Source organism: Cyphellophora europaea (assembly GCF_000365145.1).
Source record: "Cyphellophora europaea CBS 101466 unplaced genomic scaffold supercont1.9, whole genome shotgun sequence".
Classification (NCBI taxonomy): domain Eukaryota; kingdom Fungi; phylum Ascomycota; class Eurotiomycetes; order Chaetothyriales; family Cyphellophoraceae; genus Cyphellophora; species Cyphellophora europaea.
In genome coordinates, this window is record NW_008481815.1 from 413,004 (window position 1) to 429,145 (window position 16,142).

Below are 16,142 nucleotides of genomic sequence, written 5' to 3' on the forward strand. Positions count from 1 at the left end.
TAACTGGATATAGGTTTAGGGTCTTGGCAACAACTCACATACGGACTTTGTCACGGCAATGTGGTGGCCATGAGGGAAAAGAAGCATGGGGGGTGCTGGTGCTCAAAAGAAGCTGCCAGGCAGAAGACAGCCTAGTGATAGTGCATTGACGGCCTGTCTATGGGTGTAGTGATCATAGAAGAGTGAACAGGATGTTGTGCTATGTCAATTGCTCGGCAGCATTGATGTGTGACTCCATCCATCAGCACACCGTTCAAGTAATGAACACTCGCCTTGAAAGAGTGATAGGGAGGCCTGTGAGATGTCGCCCTCGAACCTGTAGCGTTCACACTAATGCTTCGTTGGGTGCAATCAAATGTCGATGGACACAGAGAATCTCTACATTCTGCCACGAAGGACTCTTCACTGACCAGCAATCAGCAACCATCGAGGACACGGAACCTCCGGCGGCAAGTAACTGAGCTGCATCATGCGCTTTCGTTCGTGCAGATTGGACATCAGTCAATGAAGGTCTGGAGCAGGGAAGATTCGGAGTTTAGGATTAATCGCCGGCACAGAGAGTCCGCTCCGTCAGCGACCGCACTTTGAATAGTGCGGGGATCTGACGCTGGGGCAGCTATAGCCTGCCGATGAGGAGCTCTGGTTGATGTGGTGATTATCACAGCTCTGCGAGTAGCGTCGCAGGGAGTACATGGCGACCTCACGAGCCACCCACAAAGAGCGAGTAACTGGCCTAGGATCTTGCAGACCCCCTCACTTCTGTCCTCTGGCGTTAGTCGAGTGCGATGGTAACTCTCCTGCGTCGGGAAAGGCGCCACTCGGTGTTGCGGTCAGCGCCTGCTATGGCTGTGTGCCCGATACACTAGCCCCTGCCACTACATTCAGGATGAACTGACATGCTATTCGTGAAAGCTGCCTAATAGCCATCGATCAAGTGAGAGATGTACACAAGCTTAGTATCAAGCTTAGATAGCAAGCCTAGGTAGCAAGCCTAGGTAGCAAGCCTAGGCTTCCACTTCAGGCCAGGCGGCAACCTGTTTCGCAACAGCGACATACCTAGGCGCGGCAGAGATCGTGAACAATGGAAAGGGGGGATCTGCCCAGCTTCAGCTAAACAGGATCTTTAGGTCTCGAAGAATATCGCTACCCAGGCGCCGCGTGCGGTCAAATGACGTCAGAAGGCGTCCGTCTTGGCATGAATCTGCCTTGCATCATCCTTCCTCCACAGTACTTGACAGCTGTGTCCCTGTTGCCTGTTCCGCTGCGCCTCGGCAATCTGCCGCTCTCACGGGCCCCCAGATCTAGACTCTCCCAACTTCAGATGTCATCTGGCAATCTGGCAGTCTGCTGCGGTGCATCTAGGTGGTGTAACAATCACACATCACCGTTGTCCAGTGCTTGTCACTGTGACCACCTACGAAGCGCGCGGGAGGAATCGATGCCATTACAAACCCCTATGACGCCTGATGCAAGATGGCGCCACGATCTCATGTCCCTCCGACCAACGTCCCAGTCCACCGTATAGACCTCTCATTACCCCCACGCGAGCGCTATAAGGAGCTCGCTCGGCAGTACATCCCTCAGATCGCATCAATCACCCCACTATTCAACCAGCTACTGGCGGACTTGGGCATTCCGGAGAAGCGTCACGGCACCGTCAACACCCTTGCTCGTCTCATGCTTAGAGGTGTGTATTCACCTGTTGAAACAGCAGAGCTGCGAGGCATTTGTGAGGTAACTGGCGTGGACATGTATCTGCTCGTGGCGTTAAATGTTGTACTGGACCTTCTTATGGGTTGCACGAGCAGTACTGTCAGGTCCGATATCGGCAAAATCTGGCATCTGCGGACCCTTGATTGGGGCATGGATCCTTTACGAGATGTAATCGTGCAACTCGACTTTATCCGATCGGATTCTAGAAGACGGGAGAGGCCTCAACCTGATGGAAGCGACCGTAGCGATGAAGTGATCGCGAGCAGTATAACGTATGTGGGCTTCGTGGGCGTTCTCACCGGAGCCAGACCTGGCCTGAGCATGAGTCTAAACTTCCGAGCTTTACACAATGCGCATACGCGCTGGGGCCACATCAGATTCTACGCACATCATCTAGCGGTACTGCTTGGCTACAGACAGAGTATTTCCAGTGTTCTCCGGCAATATCTTCTCGACGATGACCGAAAGCCGGTAACCCTCGAACCGAAGAAGTTGGCCGAGATCGAGCTGGATTTCCAGCTGATTCACACTACTGCGGCCTACCTGGTGTTCTGCGATGGCTCACATTCAGTCGCAGTAGAGAAGGACTTCGCCACAGCAAACATCAGGTGGGACAAGGATGGGTTTCTTGTTGCCACAAATCATGACCTTGAAGATACGAACACTGGGAAGGATCCTACGCCCGCGGGTGCCCACTCGGGGCAGCTGGCCCGCATGAAGGCCATGGAAGAACTTGTCGAAGACAGCAAAGAAAGGTCGGAATGTGTCTCTGCGAAATGGAGAACTGTTGCGAGACGGGCGAGCGGACGTTCGACCAGGAGTTCGAGGGGCTTGTTTGGCATCTCACAGGACGATGCGATCAAGTGGGTGTGCGATTGGCCAACCACGAACGAAACAACGCATTTCGCGACCGTGATGGACGCCAAGGATGGCGTTATACGTTGGGCCCATGCGTATCCTGAACCGGCGCTTGAACCCTCAGCATGTCGCGCTTGAATCTCGCCATCCATCGGTATGGAAGCCTCTGCTTGCCGGTGAGTATCTCCAGCGTCACTAGCATTGCTTCTAGGCCCTGCAGATCATCCCACGTTGTGGAAGTGCGACTGCTAGGGGCGTCAATGCACCCTGATCGCTCCCACGGAAGCATGAGAGCTGGCTTGGAGGTTCCATCAGGCTCTTCACTGCCTCGACAGCGGATTTCATCGTTGTCGTCCTCTGAACAAGCCCAAATTCGAAATGTAGTTTGAACAGAAAGATGAAGCCCGTCGTCCAGGTCGTGCATCAGTGACGATCTTGCCTCAACAGCTTGGAGACATGGCAGTGAGGATGTAATAGGCAACGCAAACCCTAGGGCGATGTTTCGAGGGTAAGAGTGTCCCAAGGTGACGTCCCGCGCTTCCTGCCGCTCATGCACCAGTAGCTCCTGCCTGACAGCATGGAACTCCGGATAAATCAACAATGCCGCCGCCTGTCCTTTTCCAATCCCAACAGAATCACCCAACCGCACTTTCGGCAACATTCTCTTAGGATCACCATTAGTGAGCTCATCTGGTACTTCAACATGGCTAAACATGCCGTTATCCTCACCTGTAGCTTTTTGGGTACCCCGTTCGCTATAGCTGTAACGAGTCTGCCACCTTTCGGCCTTGGGCTGCCTCATGACGCTCATCTCGAACAGAGATGGGACGATGCCAGTTGGGAAGATACAAACCGTGCAGCATGCACTGTCGACAAAATGCGGATCCGACATGACTTCGGCTGTCTGGCACCAAAGGAGCGAGAGCACTTCACCGATGCCATCAAGTGTCTCGTTAGAAAGCCGTCACAACTTGACCAAATCCGCTATCCTGCTGCGAGCAACAGATTCATGGACTATGCTATCGTTCATGTCAATCGTACGCGCGAAGTGCACCTCAATGGGTTCTTCTTGACCTGGCACCGATACTTCTTATGGCTCTTTGAAGAAGAGCTTCGGAATGAATGTGGCTACAAGGGAACTCTTCCATACTGGAACTGGCCTGAGACGGCGAACGACATACACACAAGTCCAGTGTTCGATGGCTCGAGATTCTCCATGTCGGGCGACGGCCAGCCTCGAGGACGCAAGCCCACAGTTTTTGGGCCGAAGCTCACAGTTCCCCATGGAAGTGGCGGAGGCTGTGTCTTCAGCGGCCCATTTGCTGGCTTCAAGGCCACTATGAAGCCTATTCCAATCAACAATCTTATCGAAGGCAAGCCATTGCCCGCCAATGCTTTTGAGAAACATTCGCACTGCCTCACCAGGGACTTGAACGAATGGGTAGCTCGCAAGTGGACCAATCACACCGCGCTTGAGGAAGCACTCGAAGCTGATAGCATGGAGAACTTTGATTGCCTGGTGAGTTTAACCATATGAATTCCAAACACCCTATTTGTTTTCCTTCATGACCTTTGAATTCCAGACCTGCATGACCATCCACCATATCTTCCTTGCTGACATAGTGCTAGCTCAATGGCTCCCCTGGTGAGGGAGACTTGGGCTTGCATTCCGGTGCGCATTTCACTCTCGGAAGTTCAGCAGTAGCGTCCAACATATACGTATCTGCTCAGGACCCGATCTGGTATCCGCTTCATGGCATGCTGGATCTGATGTACACCTCATGGCAACTGCGTCATCCGGACATTGCCGACTCTTTATGGGGGACAGAGACGGCAGCTAACCAGCCGCCAAGTGCGAAGGTGTATCTGGACTCGTGCATGCCAGATTGGGGCGTTCTCGGAGCGCCATATGGCGTAATTAAAGTCGCCGACTTGATGAAAACAACGGGAGGTCCATTCTGTTACAAGTACGACGTTGAGCTATGAAGGGAGTCGGACTACCAGTAGATGACGGCCCATGGGTATCGTTAGCACCGCTGTCAGGCGTGGTAGGTAGAAGCTCACGAAGCAGAGTGGTACCAGCAAAAGCACTGGATGGTTTCAAGAATGTGAAGCATCAGCAAGCCACTGTATCGCCTGTTGAGAGCGGTTGATGACGTCTGAGAGCCATTAAGCACCTCTCGCTCGCCGTGAATATGGACTATGTCACAGCCCTCGAATCCAAGTCAGCGGAAGTTCGGTTGAATTGATGACGGCAGGGATTGCCGCTTGCATTCACTCGATGTCCTTTGATCAAACAGATATATCTCCTTCCACCGCCCCGGCAACCACCTTTCCATCTGACACAAACTCCATCTATCACCACGAGACCCACCAATCCATCTTCAAACCCTTACAAAACCCCAGTACAACTGCAGAATGTGCTTCTCATGTGGCAGCTGGCCATGGGGTCAAGCTACACACCTCGCGGCGCCACCCGCAAGAGATATCTACTTCAATCTTCCGGAAAGCTACACTTGGATGCCAGACTCGTATGCGCAGGTGAGTTAAGAGTCAATTGTTGCCCAAGTTTTCGTGTGACACGCCTGCCTGCGGTTGCTGCGGGTGCCAGTCACCTCTTGCAAAACTTCCACCTCGCACCTTGCGGTGTCGCACCTTTCATCATGCCATATCTTCATCCACGACTTCCATTTCAATCCCATCAGTAAACCCTCGCGAATCGCCCAAGATGGTTCTGCCGTACTACGACTACCTTTCTTTGACTCACAGCACTCGCAACGACCCTGGCGCAGGCCACTGGGAGAGAGTGGAAGATTGGCCAAAGACTCACATGTACACTCCGACTTACGAACTGGTACTGCAGGCACCCGCAACCTCTCAAGCATACTATGCCAACCTCCCAAACTCGCAAGCGACGTACTACTGGTCGGTAAGCGCTCAAGCACAAACTCATGCGGACCTCACTCACAATCTTACAGGGTAATGCCACCCAGGCTGCTGGCTACTACTACTCGAACGGCCAGTACTACGGCGCCACTGCCCCTGCAACTACAGGTTGGCCCTACACCTCTTCTCCTTCGTACCCCTACTACTACAGCCCATCGTCTTCTTATCCGAGTACTTACTCCTACCGCATTCGATACTCCTATCCATACAAATACTTACAATCGTACTATGCAGCCCCGATCCAAACCTGGCCCGCCTCTTGGTCGGCTCCAAGTGCATGGCCTGCCGCAAGATGGCCTAGTGGAGGATGGAACACTGCTGCAGCTCAAGCCGCCTACTACATCTCTCAGAACACTGTCTTGGCCCAGGCTCCGGCAGCTCCGATGTATTTCGTGGGCTCGACTCCGGCCGAGATCGCCGCTCAGAATGCTCAGATTGCCAGTTTGATGGGTATGTCTGTTCCCGCCAATAATCAGCTCATTCCATACAAGCCGAGCAACAACCCACAGTTTTGGTGCAAAGAGCTGGATGGCAGCTGGACTCTGAGAGAGCAGAACGACTTCGTCATGGGCGAACTTGGAAATGGAGCTTGGGAGCGGCACCCAACCAGTGGCTATCACTACTATGTCAGAGCTCCCACCTGAGCAAATGAAGTCACGAAGTCAGACATAGCCAACACAAGGACAAACGATGACAAGGATCGATTGATATCGACAACCGAATTGAATCAGAATTCAAGCGAGGATGAGAACCAGAGGCAGTCTCTCCGCAAGGTTTGGACGCCAAAACTCCTTCAGGGGAGAAGGTATCAGGAGCTTGACAGAAGCTGGCTATGGTACCACAAGGCCACTGCCCAGGCATCTACGATAACGTCACCTGGTTGCCCCTGGTGTGCTCCGTATCCTGTCGACTATTAGGATGGCATAGATCAATGGCACCAGATATGATGCAGCGGTAGCAACACAACCAGAGACTTGGACAGCCGCTGAAACAATGGACTGGGGTTGCCCCAATATATCTACCATAGGCCAAGCCCCTGTTTACCACTGCTTCACGGCTACTGTGATGATGATTGTCGCCATGAGCCTGAGCACCCCTCGTCACTGGGAATCCATCCGTAAAGCTGGGATGGATTTGTAATTCAAAATCTCAACATCGCACAGTCGACAGCTGATTGACTTGGGACTCCTAACAACCAAACTCCGCCCGGCTTGCGTGGTCATCACTACCAGCGTTGGCTTTTACCCCCACTTCCGATTCTCTCTTTCTCGCTACCTGAGGCATCATGGATGGGATGAAAAATATAGATTTGAATCCGTGCCAGCTCCGCAAACCAGATGGCCACTACTACATGCCCCGAATGTACATATAGATGTTGGCTCAAGCCACGCTAAGCCAAAGGCACCTAGAAGTCTTCGCACACCACAAATCGAATGTCACTCATTCCTTTATTCTCGTTTCACGCCTCCTTTGATTTCCGCTCCAACTTCTTCTCCTCCTCCCACATCTTCTTCTGCGCATCTACGCTGCGGAACTTCTTCAACCGACACTTCCCCACCGCGCTCTCCATCCACATCTTCGCATACTGCTGATGCAGCCACCACATCGTAGGTCCTAACCCGCTGGTGGCACCCTTGTTCGCTTCCGTGCCGTTGAAGAAAACGGATTTGAGCTGGAATTCTGCGTAGCCCTTTTCGAAATTGGTGGTGGCGCTGATCTCGAAGAGGCCGTCGGAGTCGCGCGGCTCGTAGGGGGAGGTGAGGGGGCTGTCGCCGCAGCGGATCAGGATGCTGGTGGGCGTGCGGGCGAGGACGAGGAAGTGGTTAGTGATTACGGTGCCGGCGGGATAGGTGGAGATGGAGAGGGCTGTGGGGGCCCAGAGATCTTCGGGAGGTGTTGAGGGAGTGGTGGTGGAAGAGGAGTCCTTGGGCTTGGCGGCGGAAGGTGAAGACGAGAAGAAGGATGTGAGGCTGGACCAGGTGGATTTAGTGGTGGCGGCGACTTCGTTGAGGATGGGAGACGAGTCTGATACTGGAGGCGGCGGTGGGAGTGAGGATGCGGGCTTGTTGCGGCTGTGGATCAGGCGTTGAGGAGTGTAGTCTGAGAAAGTTAGAAGAAGTCTTGGAGTCATCAACCGAGGTGCTGAGCGGGTTGGGCACGACGTCTCATCGCCATAGTAGCTTCAAGTGAGAGGTTTGGCGGAGTCTGGATCTGTCCAAGGCAGATCCGCACGCAGAGACAAGGCAAGACTTACTAAATCCGCTCCAAATGGCGCCACAAAATTGCTCTACGAGCCTGCTGCCGCCATTCTGGGCATCCTCCAGCAGATCAGGTCGAAGCTGGTGTAATGGGATGCGCCGAGTGATAACATCTGCGTTCGTAAAGTTGTTGTAAGGGTTGTACTTATAGTAAAATGGAGACTTGTAAAGCGGCTCGGTGCTGGGGTCCAGTGGTGTGGCTTCACAGTGCTTGGTCCAGACGAAAAATCCGCCAATGGACGTCAGGGTGGTGATGACTGTGCCTTGCACGATCTTGGAGGTCAGGGACGTCGTCATTGCGAAGAGGCGGCCCACGCTGCAATGCAGGATATGATTGACACCTTGAGATCAACTCCTTTGTTGATAAAAGCGCTCGAATGGGTCAGCGTGGGCAACTTGTTGGAGAAGCGGAGCTTTCGCCGGCTTGCGATTTAGCCGAACGATCTGCTATGTGTAGGGGAAATCCGTGGCGCGGAGAGCGACGAATGGGATGGATTCAGAGTCACGATGAATCAGCGACCCCGAAACCGGGGAGGATGGACAGACAATGAGCAGTCAGAGAGTGTCAAATGGCCGCATTGAGGCATGGAGGTGAGGTGATGCGAGTTCAAGCGATGTGAAGGTCCGGTCTCTTGGCAGCGGACTGGCGCTGCTACGGCGGTCCTTTGAGCGATACGACGCAGTTCGATATTTTGTTCCATGTTCGAGCCTACTCCCCAGGTTTGCACTTTACACAATCCTTACGTCTCTTGTACATTCCTCACCTCGAGTCGCACACCATGGCGACCGGGCTCTTCGCATCGCTGCCGCAGCCCAAATACACTGGCGAGCACGAAGAAGTTCCTTCGCACGCACGACCCTCTGGACCGCGGATAGTTGGACGGGGCGCCATAGATGAGTCTCAGATTGTCCTCCGCAAAACTGGACCCCCTCCATACGGACAGCGATCAGGATGGCGACCACGATCACAAGAAGACTTCGGCGATGGCGGCTCCTTTCCGGAAGTGCCTGTGGCACAATATCCGCTCGATATGGGGAAGAAGGGCACTAATAAGACGTCGAATGCGCTGGCACTGCAGGTTGATGCCGAGGGCAAGGTCAAATACGACGCGATCGCGAGACAAGGGCATGGCGATGACAGGATCATACATTCCAGCTTTAAGGATCTTATACCATTACGACAACAAGCGAACGCAGGCGACATCAGCTTAGACAGACCCACCGAGGACGAAGTGGCGGATACGACCGAGCGAACGAAAGCTGCGCTTGAGAAACTGGTGTCTGGTGCAGTAGCGGCTCAGAAACCGAAGAATGTCAAGGGAGGCAAGCGAGACGATCCTACCTTTGTGCGCTACACGCCCGCCAACCAGATGGGAGATACCTCGAAGAAGAATGATCGCATTTTCAAAATCGTACAGAAACAAGAGGACCCGATGGAACCGCCGAAGTTCAAGCACAAGAAAATTCCCCGTGGCCCGCCATCTCCGCCGCCGCCTGTTATGCACAGTCCTCCCAGAAAGTTGACTGCCGAAGACCAGGAGGCCTGGAAGATCCCACCACCCGTCAGTAATTGGAAAAACCCGAAGGGCTATACTGTGCCATTGGACAAGAGACTGGCTGCCGATGGACGAGCGCTCCAGGATGTCACAATCAACGACAAGTTTGCACAATTTGCCGAAGCGCTGTTTACTGCTGACCGACATGCACGAGAAGAGGTTCGATCACGCGCCCAGATGCAACAGAAGCTTGCCGAGAGGGAGAAGATGCAGAAGGAAGACCACCTGCGTGAATTAGCACGCAAGGCTCGCGAAGAACGTCAAGGCTCGTCTCGACGCGATTCTGATTCTCGGCGCCGCTCAAGGTCACGTTCTGACTCAGCTTCGTCCTATGATTCCCGCTCCGGCTCTGACTTTGAGGGCGGCGCTGTCCGCGATCGTGAGCGCGCTCGCCGCGAGAAGCGTGATGAAGACCAGCGCAAGCTCCGGCAATCGCGTATGGGTGCAGAAAAACGCATGCAGCAGATGGCTCGAGAGCAGAACCGAGACATTTCCGAGAAGGTTGCACTGGGACTGGCGAAACCGACGCAGAACAAGGAAACGATGTATGATTCGAGATTATTCAACCAGTCCTCCGGCTTCGATAGCGGATTCAACGAGGATCAGCATTACGACAAGCCGCTGTTTGCTGCACAGGAGGCCGCGAACCGCATCTACAGGCCGACGCTCAACCAGGATGATGCAGACGAAGAAGGCGCCGGCGAGCGGGAGATGGACCGCATTGGTAAATCCAATCGCTTCGACGTCCTCGGCAAGGCGAAGCAGGGATTCAAAGGGGCCGAGGTGCAGGCAGAAAGAGAGGCTGGGCCGGTCATGTTTGAGCGTGACAAGGACGATCCGTTCGGTATTGACGGGTTGATCGGCGAAGCCAAGGAGAAAGTAGAGAAAGAGGGCAGTGCTGGGAAGAAAAGATATGGGCTGGAGAGAGCGGACGAGGGCAGAGATGGAGAGAGGGACCGGAAGCGGGCGCGGGTTGAAGAGGACGATGACTGAAGTCTTGGATTAGATCTTGCTACCCATGTTGAGTCTCATACACCACCTCTCGGATCAACACCAGTGCCAATCAGCCCACTCAATCGCACACACCTTTCAGACTCTCTCTGCTGAACCTGCTCAGATCTTCTACCATATAAGGCGACGGTATTTTTTCACGAACACTGGTCGCAAGAGGCAGAATGCCTTGGCGATACTGCTGTGAAATTCCCCGTCGTGTCTATCGTCACGACCACCCTCATCATTATCATTGTGCTCGCATCCAGCGGAGTCACCCTTGTCATCCTTTTTGGTCTCACATCATGATGCATTGAGCATCGCCGGCTCTTGGTGATCGCTGTCTCTTCCTAAGCATTTGGTAGCCTAAGTCTAAAACTTTCGTGCAGCATTGGCTAGCTCTTCTCATCTATGCCCCATCCTCCTTAGGACCGACCGCGACGACATACATTGCTCCACTATTATGTCGTCCTTCTCCCCCGTTGTCAGAGCAAGCTACAAAATCGACGGAGCCGGTAAGGTCTGCGATTACATCGAATTCCACGATACCAAGCCAGCCAGCCATCTGGGCTGTGTCTGCACCTCGTCATCAAAGCCCATCACTTTACCACGTCTTCGCTGACTGCATCGGCGTAGACGATCAGGTCGTGACTCAGTATGGTCGCAGATTGCGCCACATGGCCGGCAAGGTCAGGGGGGCACTTGGATTGGAGCATCTAGACGATGCAGTATCTTTCAACAGCTTTGATAACATCCTGCAGCCACCTTCTTGGACAGAGCGTTTCCTGGAGGTACGTTTTGCCAGTTTGGAAGCCGTCCATCATCCTGTGACTACCACAAGGTCAGAGCGAGATCATATCAACCGCGGGCTGCTGATGACTAGCTACCATGCAATCCAGGAGCAGCTGCTGCAGACGATCTGGAGCAACCCTTCTCACAGCATGACCATGCTGTACCGTGGCTTTCCCCGGCTCATGCTTGATAACCTGGCTGTCCATCCCGACTGCAAGAACAAGCTCAAAAGTCAGCGGACGGTTCTGTCGAAGAAGGTGGCCCTTTAGATGATGCATCGCAATCAAGCGTACTCGCACCTGGTCGAGCTCGCTACGCCGAGGCATGTTCTGTTGAGTATACATGCCCACAACAATAAGGGACCGAAGCTTGCGATCTTACTTTTACCCCAGGCGACGTTTAAGCCGCTCACATCTTTCGATGGCCTCCGCATAACAACAAAGTACAACCAGTACAACGAGAAGCATCACCTTCACGTCCCAACACCATGGCACAACTTCATTTCATGCCAAGTTGAAAGCGCTGTCTTCGAACGGAATTGCTCCGAGAAAGTGGTTGCCTTACCCCGCCTTGTTCAGTTGTGCTCGCTTCCCGTCGGCAAATTCAAGCCTCCTCCATGCCACTGGCCATTGACAATCCACTACTATCTATTTAGGCAGCTTTACAATTCCTATTCTACCGGATACAGTATACACCACCACTGGCTTGCTTGGCCTTCCGGAAGGGCGTGCGTGTCATTTAGCGGACCCTTGGAGTATAGCGACTGCGAACGAGGACGGTGGGCGATATATTACTCACAGCGACAAAACTGAATTCTTTGACTCAGACATCGAGTATCTGGCGACTTCTGTCCTTCTGATATTCTCCGAGCACTTCAACAATCAGCCTCCTTCCGCGATTCCTTCCTTTCAAACTATTCCGCACGAGGTCGATCCCACATCGCTCCCACGCCAGCGTTCTACCGAGTATGGAAACACACCCACTCTTCGGCAGAAGTGGTCCGATCTAACCTCGACAGTCTCACTGTGCGTGCTTGATACTCCGGCGACAATGTCCTTCCCAGTTCCCGTAGAAGGGCCCTCACTACGTATCCTGGTCGCTCTCTTCCCAGGCTTCCAGCTTCTCGACGTCGCCGGCCCGCTCGATGTAAGTATACTGTCTCGCTTGCAGCTGGCTGCAAAGTCAGCTATATGTACACATTCCACATCTTGATCGATCTTCGCTCCTGCACCCAGTACCTGCTTCATGCCCCTGGAGACGATCTTCTCATAAGCCCCTCCCTCCCCCAAATACAAACACTAACCCGCAACCCTCTTCCCGCCCGACAGATGTTCAACATCCTCTCAGGTCCGCCCTACAACGCGCCCTTGCGCATGTCCTTCGCAGCCGAAACCCTCGACGCAGTCCCCACCAAACTTATCAACACCCCCAACAGCACCCGCCACTTCGACGTCCACGGCGCCACGGGTCAAGCCGACGTCAACGCCTCCTTCAACCAGCGCTTCGCTGTCGACCTCACCTTCGCCGACGCCCTCGCCGACAGCCAATCCTGGGACCTAATCTTCATCCCTGGCGGTATCGGCAGTCGGGTCTTTTACGAAGGCACAGGCACTGCTGCCAATGGCGGCGAGCCAACGCTGGCGGTGCAGCCCCTCCTGGACTTCATCCGCCGCGTGACATCCGCAGGCCGCGTGAGCCTCGGCTTCATGACCGTCTGCACGGGCAGCGACATCCTGGCGCGCACGGGCCTGCTGGACGGGCGCCGCGCCACCACCAACATGCTGCGCTTCGAGGATGTGAGCACGCGGAGTCCCCGTGTGAAGTGGTGTCGGGGCGCGAGGTGGGCGAAGAGTGATGTTGAGGATGGGAAGACCAGTGGGCGAGCGAAAGAGGAGGGCGGGGGGCTGGAGGTGTGGACGAGCGCCGGCGTGAGTGCGGGCATGGATCTGGCGTTGGCATTTGTGGCGGAGAAGTTTGGGGGCGTCGAGGTTGCGAGGGATGTGGCGAGGAGGTCGGAGTGTGAGTTTCTTGGAGTTTCCCCCTGTGTCGCTTTCTCATTATCTTCTCTTCTTTGTGCCTCTCTTTTCTCCGCTCTGCTTTTGCTCGGATACTATCGAGCTGTGGTTGTTGCTGACTGACAATGTGTATCTAGACGACTGGAGCGAGCCCAAAGACGGAGATATCTGGTAAGTCGCCCGCGATACGCGGTCGTTTAGGGGACGCCTTCAAGTTGCTGACCACGTTGTGTGCGTACACAGCCCCTTCTACGAACGATATTATGGAGTCAAATGATTCTGCGACGACGAAGTCGAACCCTGCATCGATGATGAAGTATTTGCGGTGCGAATGTACACCGGCAGATCAGAGGGGACTGTAATGAACGACCTAGACAATTGGAAACCACGTCATGGCATAGTTATAGATATGCTGGCCCCAAAATGTCCCGCATACAATCCTGATATACCCAGACGAAATTACAGAATCTATCGACTTGCATACCTCCCCCTATCCTAAGCATACCGAACATTCGGCTTCTTGACCCGTCTCCCGCGACCGAGCTGCACATCGTGCTCGTCTGCATGAGCCTGGCGATCATTCACTTCGCTCTTTGCGACTTTTGATTTAGGAGCCTTGGCCTTCTTCGCCTTCTTTACCGTCTTTACCGTCTTCGCCGCCTCGTTGGCTTCCAGCTCTTCCACCTCGGTCTCCTCCGGCTCAGCAACCTTCCTCTTCCGGTTCCTCCCAGCTTTGGGCGCCTTCTTCTTCGTGGCTCCAGCTTTTCCCGCTGCAGGCTTTGTCGTAGGATTTCGCGCTCTGGGAACCTAAGAAGAAAAAAATAGTCAGCATCATGTTCCTCGCAGACAAAGAAGTCAGAGTGGGTGGGCAGGTACCTTCTTCACCTGCTCTTTGTGCGCAACATCATCCTCTGCCGCCTCCTCGCCCTTCCCGCCCTTGCTCCGTCCTTCTTTCTGAAGCGCCTTCTCCGCGTCCCGCACGCTCGCGTAGTTATGCACGTCCAAGTCCTTGAGCGACATGGCGTTCCCCAGCAGCCTGTCCTTGACGACCGCCTTCCTCGCAAGGTCGCTCACACGGAGCCATTCCCGCTCGTCGTTCTTCATGAAGTCCGGCTGCCTGATCATTGGACCGTCGGGGTCAAGGCCATTCAGCAACCTGTAGGCCCAGTCTCTCAGCCAGTCCAGCTCTTCTGGTTTCTCTTCCGTCCAGTCGATTGGACCCGTTGGTATTGTCGCCCACTGCTCCTGGGTGTAGTACAGCGATGGAAATCGTTGTTTGGCCGGCCTAGCTTTGCGGGATTTGGACTTGGCCCTGGACTTGGTGGACTTTGCAGACTTTTTGCCTCTCGTGTCCGCGCCGTCGTCGTCTGCCCCTGCCTCGTCCAGGGCGCGCTTGAGGCCAGTCTCTGCCCGTAATTGGATCTCATCCACACCCGGTCGCTTCCGCGGAATCGGATTCAGCATGTCGCCGATGAGAATGATGCGGTCTTCGGAATAAGGGAAAGACTCGCCAAGTCGTCGATCTACAACTTTACCCAGCATCTCCTTCCACTTCTCGAGGTTCTTGTACATTGGATCCCTTGCCTGATACTCCATGTAATCGTGATCATAGTCCTCTTCATCATCGTTGAGTTTCAGGAAGCGTCCAAAGTCCGTGCCCTGAATATGAGTCATGAGCTCGAAGACGACGCGTCCGATGCCCCAGACATTGTTGGCTCTCGGTATGATGCGCTCTCTCAGTCGATCGTAATCATCGGCATCCAGGTTCTCCCTTCTTTCAACTTTGTCGAGGACCTTTTTCACGGCAAGCTCCTCTCGAGGCTTGTAACCTTGCGTGCCGCCACATGCAAGACTTCGAGGATTGTTTGCATGATTCTCATAGGTATAGTCTGCTTCCCCAAAGTCTGCAAGTACAGGCACAGGGCGCGCATGGCCTTTCTTGGGCTTATCCTTTCCTGGCAGATCGTCCAGAAAGACATTCTCTGGCTTGATATCTTGATGAATGGTCTTCAAGTCCTCCCGTTCATGCGTGATACCTCGAGCATCGGTCAAGTCAACTTTGGTGTCCTCTGGAGGCGGCTGATCGAGAGCGCGCAGAGAAGCGCAGAAGTCGAGGAGGATTTCGTAGCAGAACCACTCAGGAAGCCAGTGGCCATAGATGGCGTATGCCTTGTGCAAGAGATCTAGATTTCCATACTTGTAATGTTTCAGGTACAGCCGGCCTCGACGCGTGGCTGCTCCATATTTGTAGTTACGCAGGTAGCTAATGCTGGTGGCGTCGTAGGTGTTCAAGTCTCGTTGGATGGCCACCTCGATCGGCAAGTTGGGTTCACGCTTGTTGGCTTCTCGATTCATCCACATATGATCCGCCTCCTTAATGGCAATTGAGTCAAGCAGCTCACCATCCTCCGAAATCTTGACCCAGAGACCAACACGGCCGAAGGTCCCAGCTCCCAGATAGCGGACAAGTTTCCATTGATCATCCCCTTCGTCTTCCTCGACCCCAGGCTTGCTTTGTAGAAACTTCATCAGCTTCAAAGTGTCGATGTTACGTCCAATCAGCTTGCCATCTGTATAGCTGTCCAAGAGGGTTAAGAGGCCCACGCTCGAGTCCTTCGTCCAGGACTTGCCAACGACCCCATATGCATCTAGGTCAAGGAACACAGGCGGGTTTTGGAGCTGGGCTGGCAAGATGTCAGTCACCTTCTCGGACGCCTTCTTCGGCTTGGGAGCTACTCCTTTCTGCTTTTTGGGCGGCATGGTGTCAAGTCAGCAACACGAAATCGGTCGGAAATTCGAATCAATGGGTACCAGTGGGTGGATGGAGTCTGCAGGGCGCTTGGAATTCTGGGAAACGCAGAATGCGTCCAGTGCTTCCAGTAAGACGCTCCAAAACATGGGCCCAAAACTCAACGACGAAAACGGACGGAACCATGCTGAAAACAACAGAAAAGATGGGGTTCAAGCAATTTTTCTTTCTACACAAAGGGCCTCCGCGTTCCCGGCAATAGAGA

General features: G+C 54.0%; 8 protein-coding genes across 8 annotated transcripts; 6 read left to right on the top strand and 2 right to left on the bottom strand.

The window, feature by feature from the left end:
* Positions 1 to 1,473: 1,473 nt before the first annotated feature.
* On the top strand, positions 1,474 to 2,709 carry HMPREF1541_08623 (uncharacterized protein; the record flags this gene model as incomplete). The annotated part of the gene is made up of 1 exon (XM_008722942.1): positions 1,474 to 2,709. The coding sequence occupies one exon, from the start codon at positions 1,474 to 1,476 to the stop codon at positions 2,707 to 2,709; it is 1,236 nt and encodes a 411-aa protein (XP_008721164.1).
* A 565-nt stretch (positions 2,710 to 3,274) lies between these two features.
* Positions 3,275 to 4,557, top strand: HMPREF1541_08624 (uncharacterized protein; the record flags this gene model as incomplete). The annotated part of the gene is made up of 2 exons (XM_008722943.1): positions 3,275 to 4,090; positions 4,201 to 4,557. 2 exons carry the CDS (start codon positions 3,275 to 3,277, stop codon positions 4,555 to 4,557), a joined length of 1,173 nt encoding a protein of 390 aa, XP_008721165.1.
* Positions 4,558 to 5,299: 742 nt separating this feature from the next.
* Positions 5,300 to 6,161, top strand: HMPREF1541_08625 (uncharacterized protein; the record flags this gene model as incomplete). The annotated part of the gene is made up of 2 exons (XM_008722944.1): positions 5,300 to 5,500; positions 5,550 to 6,161. The coding sequence occupies 2 exons, from the start codon at positions 5,300 to 5,302 to the stop codon at positions 6,159 to 6,161; spliced, it is 813 nt and encodes a 270-aa protein (XP_008721166.1).
* Positions 6,162 to 6,976: 815 nt separating this feature from the next.
* On the bottom strand, positions 6,977 to 8,072 carry HMPREF1541_08626 (uncharacterized protein; the record flags this gene model as incomplete). The annotated part of the gene is made up of 2 exons (XM_008722945.1): positions 6,977 to 7,617; positions 7,772 to 8,072. The coding sequence occupies 2 exons, from the start codon at positions 8,070 to 8,072 to the stop codon at positions 6,977 to 6,979; spliced, it is 942 nt and encodes a 313-aa protein (XP_008721167.1).
* A 482-nt stretch (positions 8,073 to 8,554) lies between these two features.
* Positions 8,555 to 10,324, top strand: HMPREF1541_08627 (pre-mRNA-processing protein 45; the record flags this gene model as incomplete). The annotated part of the gene is made up of 1 exon (XM_008722946.1): positions 8,555 to 10,324. One exon carries the CDS (start codon positions 8,555 to 8,557, stop codon positions 10,322 to 10,324), a length of 1,770 nt encoding a protein of 589 aa, XP_008721168.1.
* A 674-nt stretch (positions 10,325 to 10,998) lies between these two features.
* On the top strand, positions 10,999 to 11,382 carry HMPREF1541_08628 (uncharacterized protein; the record flags this gene model as incomplete). Its single annotated transcript, XM_008722947.1, has 1 exon — positions 10,999 to 11,382. The coding sequence occupies one exon, from the start codon at positions 10,999 to 11,001 to the stop codon at positions 11,380 to 11,382; it is 384 nt and encodes a 127-aa protein (XP_008721169.1).
* Positions 11,383 to 12,163: 781 nt separating this feature from the next.
* Positions 12,164 to 13,251, top strand: HMPREF1541_08629 (uncharacterized protein; the record flags this gene model as incomplete). The annotated part of the gene is made up of 2 exons (XM_008722948.1): positions 12,164 to 12,259; positions 12,442 to 13,251. 2 exons carry the CDS (start codon positions 12,164 to 12,166, stop codon positions 13,249 to 13,251), a joined length of 906 nt encoding a protein of 301 aa, XP_008721170.1.
* Positions 13,252 to 13,623: 372 nt separating this feature from the next.
* On the bottom strand, positions 13,624 to 15,888 carry HMPREF1541_08630 (uncharacterized protein; the record flags this gene model as incomplete). Its single annotated transcript, XM_008722949.1, has 2 exons — positions 13,624 to 13,935; positions 14,005 to 15,888. 2 exons carry the CDS (start codon positions 15,886 to 15,888, stop codon positions 13,624 to 13,626), a joined length of 2,196 nt encoding a protein of 731 aa, XP_008721171.1.
* Between the last annotated feature and the right edge of the window lie 254 nt (positions 15,889 to 16,142).